The sequence below is a fragment of the Zootoca vivipara genome, chromosome 1, assembly GCF_965207765.1.
Source record: "Zootoca vivipara chromosome 1, rZooViv2.hap1.1, whole genome shotgun sequence".
Classification (NCBI taxonomy): Eukaryota; Metazoa; Chordata; class Lepidosauria; order Squamata; family Lacertidae; genus Zootoca; species Zootoca vivipara.
The window spans coordinates 70,974,184-70,982,432 of record NC_142582.1 but is presented as its reverse complement, the minus strand read 5'-3'; the positions used below and the strand labels follow the sequence as shown (position 1 = coordinate 70,982,432).

At 40.2% G+C, this 8,249-nt stretch overlaps 1 protein-coding gene across 1 annotated transcript in view; it reads right to left on the bottom strand.

The window, feature by feature from the left end:
* Positions 1–64: 64 nt before the first annotated feature.
* Positions 65–8,249, bottom strand: part of CCDC73 (coiled-coil domain containing 73) — a 47,583-nt gene continuing 39,398 nt past the window's right edge. Inside the window, exons 14-16 of the mRNA XM_035118190.3 lie at positions 4,358–5,803; positions 2,936–3,069; positions 65–417 (exon numbers count right to left, since the gene is read on the bottom strand). Coding sequence (XP_034974081.3) covers positions 169–417; positions 2,936–3,069; positions 4,358–5,803 — 1,829 coding nt within the window. The 3' untranslated portion in view covers positions 65–168. The remainder of the gene's footprint in view (positions 418–2,935; positions 3,070–4,357; positions 5,804–8,249) is intronic.

Below are 8,249 nucleotides of genomic sequence, written 5' to 3'. Positions count from 1 at the left end.
ATTTTTTTACCTTTGATTGGTAACTTTCAAATGAAATAGCTATTCTAAAGTATTCTTTAAAAAAAAAACACTAAGGTAGACAAACCTGCAGAAATGAAAGCAGTTTTCTTAATACGTGGCATTTGCTCATATATGTCACCAGTCAAAGACTTTATCAAAACAATTACATTATGCTTCTGCTTTATCTGCTGTAAATGTTTTTTCTGTATCTTCCTCATACTTTCTCTTTCTTGGGTGGACAAAACTTTTTAAATGCAGAAACCTTTCAATATTGTCAATTTGTGTTTTTATGAAGACATTTTGTGATTCCCAGTCTTTTTCTTCAGTGTTCTGTGAGCTCTGCTTTGAAATAGCTGCACTGACTTCTGAGAGTGGTTGAGAAGTCTTCTGTTGTCCTAATGGGCATTCTGTTGTGACCTAAAATCCACACATATGACATTAAAGATTTAGTTTTCTCATGGCTGATCGACACTCCACTAGACACTCTTCTAGACATTATGTAGACATAAACATTGGGTGTTTATTCACTGATTTCTGCTGTTTACGTATTGGAGATATAACAAATTGGCATCTGTGGGTATTTTTGTAAAGGTAAAGAGACCCCTGACCATTAGGTCCAGTCGTTACTGACTCTGGGGTTGTGGCGCTCATCTTGCGTTATTGGCCGAGGGAGCCGGCATACAGCTTCCGGGTCATGTGGCCAGCATGACTAATCTGCTTCTGGCGAATCAGAGCAGCGCACGGAAATGCCGTTTACCTTCTCACCAGAGCGGTACCTATTTATCTACTTGCAATTTGACATGCTTTTGAACTGCTAGGTTGGCAGGAGCTAGGACTGAGCAATGGGAGCTCACCCCGTCGCAGGGATTCGAACTGCCTATCTTCTGATCAGCAAGCCCTAGGCTCTGTGGTTTAACCCACAGCGCCACATATAGCTCTGGTGGCACTGACCCAGTAGTACTTTGTTCAGCTAAGCAGAATCAACAACGGGTATTTTTGTACTGCCTTTCAATCATATTCCCAGTGCATTTTTAAAGAAAAAAAAATGAAATTTAAACAAAATAAAGTGCCACCGTATTACAAAAGCAGGCAAAGAAGATTAAAATTGTATCTTAAAAGCTTGGAACTACAGAACGTTTTTTGGTGCCAAAAGGACAAGTAAGTGCTGGGAAACCTCCCTATCAGATTGCAGATATGATTTACAAATGGGCATTAATTGCACTTTAAAAGGAAGCACAATTCCTATCCTTTTCCACATGTACATGAAGATTGTTTTGTAAAAGAAGATTCTATAAACTTCCTGCCAATTTCTAATTTAAAATTCTTCAAATATTACTGGGGGGAGGGACGGTGCGTGGCGGGTGAAGAGCACCTTTCACACCCTGCCCCACCCCTGCTGGTGCTCAGGTGCAGCCAGAGCACAGAGGGTACTCACGTGCCCTGCGGGGGCTGGGTAAATACATGGAGGGAGCCCTAGACCAGGCATCCCCAAACTGCAGCCCTCCAGATGTTTTGGCCTACAGCTCCCATGATCCCTAGCTAACAGGACCAGTGGTCGGGGAAGATGGGACCTGTAGTCCAAAACATCTGGAGGGCCGAAGTTTGGGGATGCCTGCCCTAGACGCTCATCCAGTCCCCACTTGACAGGCGGGCGCTTACATGTGGGGGGGGGGGTTGCCTGGTTCATGCCCAATATTCTGCACCTGGGGTCATGGCCTCTCACACTATGCCGCTGCCACCACTATCATCAATCAAATTCATTGCAGCTTTAAGCTCATAAAGCCACCACTATCAATTGTGATTACTAACAATGTAAGGCAAGTAAGGTAGCTAGGATGGCTTTGGGGAATAGGAGCAAGCAGGGTGGGGGGAGGAATCAGGTGTTCTTCTCCTACTCAGGTTTTGTTCCAAGTAGAAGAATTTCAGAGCCACAAACTCAGTTCGAGGAGGGCTTACAACTTGCCCCCAGTCTAGTAGTTAAGCCTATTATTGAGGTACTGAATGTTTCAGGTGTCTGTTATAAAAAAGGAAGAATGAGTGAATTTGATTGCTTGAGACCCTAACCAAACATTGGTCTCAGGAGGGCGGGAAAAGAACGTTCTTCTCAATAAGCCCCAAACAGCACTACACAAAACCTGTTTTTATAGGCTGGAGCACTCCTCATGCATACCCAATTGTTTGCCAAATTGCCTTTTTTGCCTTATTAGATGTGTGCCACATATGATGGTACAGTGCTCTAACATGACTTATTTTATTTCAAGTTGTTGTCATGTACACAACTGATTAACTTGCAGGATCAACCTATACGTACATTTGGTTTTTTCTTTCAGTGTAGTTTGGGGTTTAACATAGTAAATATTTTGTAGTTTCTAAAAGTGAAGATCCACTTTGTTAAATGTCAGGTACTGATTTGAACATGTTGTGTTTAGTATTGTTAGTACAGAAGAGACTAAGGAACCAAATAAGATGTTAGGTATACTTTCATGTCTTAGAACAGATTTAGATTGGGTGACAGGAAACTACAAACTACAAAAATAAAATATTGAATGCATGTGTTCCAAAAAATACTTTTTTAAAGCAAATGTTATGAAGTACATTGTACTGCCTTCAGTCTTGCAGATTCTCGGTATCTGAAACAATGGCTGAAAAGTAAACAAAAGTAAAATAATATGCTTGAATTTTTGCTTAGTAAGTTATTGTTAAGACATAGTCTTCAATTCAAGCAGACTGGCTAAGATCCAGTTGATTTATATGCTGTGACTTTTTCCTGCTGTTTTCCATCAACTTTAATTGTGAAAAATGTTGCCACATTTGCCCTCTTGATATTATTTTGGAGATCAAGAAGGTCTTAAAGCATCCAGATGCATACAGTTCTACACATATCTCTGGAGTTAGCTCACCAAGGTCTGCTCTGCAATATTTTTAATTGACTTACGTGTTCTGTGGGAAAAGAGGGATCATAAAAAGTCTTTACTATTGCATTCCATTCGTCACTGGGATTTCTCTTGGGGCCTGGATTGATACTTCCGGTATTCAAAGTGTCAGCAATTCCATTACTGTGGGTTGAAACTGATTGACAAAGAGGAAATGGTAACAACTGCCTCTTATTCTCTAGGTACTAATTATATAGTGCTAAATCCCATTTTATCTCTGATCCATAAAAAAAACCCACCATTATATTAAAGTACAGAAAATAGGTTTTGACACAACATTATACGTAATTAATTTTTAATACTCTGTTTTTTGGAAAAGGAATATCAAACCATTTTAGAAATCAAAAAGCTACTTGTGCAAAAGCATTGTTTACTGCCTTTGTGCTTAAAGAACCTATTAACATAAACAGAATGGGTAAGACTCAGACTACACATGGGAAAACACCCACTGCTCAACTCATGGATGGAGCTCTGGAAGCCTATAGGAGACCTCTCTAGCTGTAAAGGCGGTGTCTCTCCTTCGTATTAACACCCTAGCACAGCCAGCTTGATATTTGCAGTCTTTATTACAAATGTACAAGAAACAGCTACAGTTCAGGAATATGCGTCAACCTGTTGAGTCAGATTCAGGGAGTGGCTTTCTTCGATTCCCGTGCCAACAAAGTAGGCGGGGCAATCGCATGAGACATCTTTGACCCTTATGTTTCATTTCCCTCCTTGTCTGCTGATTTGAAATCCCCTCCCTTCCAGAGTCTGAGCTCCCTTCCCGGGCCTCTGGGCAGTGGAAGGGCTCTGCAACATCCCTGAGCCCTTCCTCCTCGTGGCTAATCTCCTCCCGCTTCCTCTGGCTCTGGGCAGTTGGAAGGCTCCACAGCATCCCCGAGCCCCGGCTCCGCCTCTTGCTCCGAATTCTCCCTGACATCAGCTTTATTTAGATCCCTTCTCCTTGCCTCCTCTAACTCAAAATAACAAACATGGAGAAGAGATAAGGAAAGGAGAAGGCATATCAAGGTGTCTGTATATGTGTGTGGCTTGTAAGGGTTATTGTTATTAGGTTATGCTTGTTTTTAGTTGTGTGTGATCTCAGATTTGGGGCAGGTAAAGAAACACAGTACATCTCACAATAACAGAGAGACCCATGAACAGGTATGATGGATGTGTGTGTCTGCTCAATCTACTCTCCAAGTGCTGACTGTTGATGGGCTGTTTCAGGCCCCCTGTGCTCATTTATTAGCATTCTTTAACTTTAACCAGTACTTCTGGGTTCAGCACGGAGCGCAACCCGAAAAAACACAACCTGAAGCGGCTGTTACCTGAGGTATGACTGTACTACTAATTTTTGTAAGCTGCTTTGGGATTCATTCAAATGAAAAGTGGCATAGAAATATAATAAACCAAACCAAACCAAACACTTAATGTCTTACCTAACGTAACTTCTCTTACAGCAGCATTCATATTCATAGTCTCCTCTACTTCCCATGAACTTTGTTTTTTAACTTCTTGTGAAAGTAGCTTTTCTTTCAAAGACGGAACCTTTTTGGAAGTTGAATTGCAAACTGTTTGAATTTCACCTTCACATAACCTTGGTAAATTTAAGTCTGCTGAAGTTTTTTCTGCTTTTTTATCCATATTTGGGGAGTCAAAGGGTGGGCATCCACTTGTGTTTACTAAATCTTCTCTTGTCTTTTTGGATAAGGAACATGATTCTTCTGTGCTTCCTTTCACAACCATTTCCCTTGTGTCCGGACTACTTGATGGCTCTTCCCTTTTTATTTGTATGCCCTGTTTCTCACAAACCACAATGGAATGTTCACCTGTAGTTTTGGATATATGCAATTCCTTTTGTTCATCTTCTGCAAATTTATTAACTTTCAAACCTTCAATCGGAGATTCACATACATTTTCAGGGTTAAGAGACAAAGACTCGTTTGTACTTTCAGGTGTCTTTTCTGTGACTTCTGTCAGTATGGAATCATCTTTATCAGATTGTCTGCTTGGTATTTCATTTCTATATTTAGATGAGTTTTCAGCAATTAAATTAAAATTCATAATTAGAGGCAGATGATTCATGTTCCCATCAGTGGTAATCAGAGTATTTACACCTAAATTGTCATTTGAGGAAGCAGGTGAAGGTGGAATTTTCTCTCGCGTGGTGCAAGTACTACTTTGTTCACAGCATTTGTTGTTTTCACATGCATTATCACTATGTATTTCTTCAGGATTAGTATTACTCTCTTTACATAAAAGAATATTGGAGATTGTGGAACTGGAGCTCTGACTTGGTGTTTCTTTACAAATGTCATCATATTTATCAAAGCACACATTGTTCAGGTTTGTGTAATTATTCTCCACCTTTTGTGACAAGATGGAACTAATTTCAGTCTTCGAGAGGCCATTTATAATTTCCTCACTAGTAGCAATATCTTGAACTTTGGATTCTTTTGTGAGTGCCTTATTTGTGGAAGAAGCTCCCTCATGGGATGCATTGTTAATATTTTCAGCTGTCTCATAAATAAATTTATTCCTTACATTTCTCTCTAGATGCTCATTGAGTTTAGTCCAATGGTCAGTATCTGGAGTAGAACGATCCAAAGCTGCAGTGCTGTCTAAGAGCATCTTGGGTTCTTCTACCAAGGAATAGCAACTGTTTGAGTTTACTTCTATCCTTGTCTGTATTTTATCAAATTCCTTTCTGTCTTCTTTTCCTTCGGCAGCTGTTCCTGCACACCCAACTCCTGACCCACAAGTTAGTTCTGGAGTAATAAAATGGGCTGTGCAGATAACTTTGCCTGGAGAAGCCTCCTTTTGGTTTTTATTGAAATGGCAAACTGCATTGTCTTCATTCATAATATTCTCAAGACAATCCAAATCTGTTGGGTGAAAAGATTTTAATGATAAAAATTGGAAGGATGAATGCTTTCAAATATAGTTCATATAAGTATTGACACTTTAATCATAGTTAGTTCCTCCATGAATTTGTTTAATCATCTTTTAAAGCCATCCAAGTAGGTGGCTATCACGTATTGTGGGAGCCAAGTCCTAACTATGCACTTTGTGAAGAAGTACCGTATTTTTCTATGTATAAGATGCCCCCATGTATAAGACTGCAAATTTTTGGGGACTCCAAATTAAGAAAACACCCCTCAGCACTGCCCATGTATAAGACAAACCCCAGTTTTAAACCTTTTTGTGTGTAAAAAAACCCTAGTCTTATACATGGAGGACAGTGTTCTCGAAGCCACCAACATGAGTCTGACCAAACTGCGGGAGGCAGTGGAAGACAGGAGTGTCTGGTGTGCTCTGGTCCATGGGGTCATGACTAAACACAAACAAAATACATGGAAAAATACAGTACTATATTTTATCTGTCCCGAATCTTCCAATGTTCAGCTTTATTCGATGGCTCAGAGTTCTAGTGTTAGAAATTTAATTTCTAAATTAAAAAAGACCCCATTAGAAGAGTTACTCCAACTCCTTGATCATCTTGGTTGTCCTTTTTGTACTTTTTCCAGCTCTACAATATCCTTTTTGTGCTGAAGTGACCCGTATTCCAAGTGTGGCTGCACCATAGGTTTGTATAATGGCATTATGATATTGGCACTTATATTTTCAATCCCTTTTTCAAAGCAGCCACACAATAGGTTGACATCTTCATCAGTCCACTAGGACCACAAGGTCTCATTCCTGGTCAGTTGCCTCAAATTCAGACCCCATTAGTATATATGTAAATATTAGGATTTCCCCCCCCCCGAATAAGCATCATTTCACACTTACATTGAATCACATTTGCTATTTTACTGCCCATTAACCCAGATGGTGACAGCAGTCACAAAATTAAAAGACGCCTGCTTCTTGGGAGAAAAGCAATAACCTAGACAGCATCTTAAAAAGCAGAGACATCACCTCGCCTACAAAGGTCCATATAGTTAAAGCTATGGTTTTCCCAGTAGTGATGTATGGAAGTGGGAGCTGGACCATAAAGAAGGCTGATCGCCAAAGAATTGATGCTTTTGAATTATGGTGCTGGAGGAGACTCTTGAGAGTCCCATGGACTGCAAGAAGATCAAACCTATCCATTCTGAAGGAAATCAGCCCTGATTGCTCACTGGAAGGACAGATCGTGAAACTGAGGCTCCAATACTTTGGCCACCTCATGAGAAGAGAAGACTCCCTGGAAAAGACCCTGATGTTGGGAAAGATTGAGGGCACTAGGAGAAGGGGACGACAGAGGACGAGATGGTTGGACAGTGTTCTCGAAGCTACGAACATGAGTTTGACCAAACTGCGGGAAGCAGTGGAAGACAGGAGTGCCTGGCGTGCTATGGTCCATGGGGTCACGAAGAGTCGGACACGACTAAACAACAACAACAAACCCAGTCTGAGACATCCTTTTGCAGCTCCTTGCCATCCTTTTTGACCACACTGAACAATTTGATACCATGAACAAATTTGGTTACTTCAGTGCTCACCCTTAACTCTTTCTCATTTATGAAAAACTTAAACAGCACAAGTCCCAATACTGATCCCAGGAAGACTCCATTGGGAGAACTGTTCATTTACTCCTAATTCCTATTCCATAACCAGTTACTAATCTGCAAAGGGACCTCACCTCTAATTCCATTATTGCTAAGCTTATTCAGGATTCTTTGGTGAGGGAACTTTTCAAAATCCTTTTGAAAATCTAAGTAAAGAGTGCTTGTTTTCACTCTGAAAGAAATCTAAAAGATAGCTCAGTTGGTTAGAGCATGGTGCTGAAAACACCAAGGTTACAGATTTGATCCCTGTATGGAGACAGCTGCATATTCCTGCATTGCAGTGGATTGAACTAGATGATCCTCAGGGTCCCTTCCATCTCTACAATTCTATGATTCTATTTGTGAGTGATCTTTGCAAAAGTATTCTTGTTCAGCTTCAGGAAGACTGAAGACTGTTCTATATTCTTGATAATTCTATCTTTAATAATCGTTCCACCAGTTTTCCTGGAACAGATGTTAAAATAACCAGCCTGTAATTGCCTGGATCTTTCATCTCTTTTTAGAAGTTGGTGTTACATTGACTATTTACTAGTCATTGCATATATGGAAGGTGATTTTAGTGACAAGTTACATCTTTTTATTAGAAGACAAAAAATTACACATTTCAGTTCTTTAAGAACTCTCAAATGGATGCTACTCAGAAGTGGTAATTCGTCAGTTTTAAAATTTACCACTAAGGCCCAGAACTTTGTCTAGAACACCAGAAGCCCTGTTTGTTTTACTGCAAGATGCATTCCTAGCCCTGCTTTTCACTCATTCCATACCCTTGAAATCCATAATC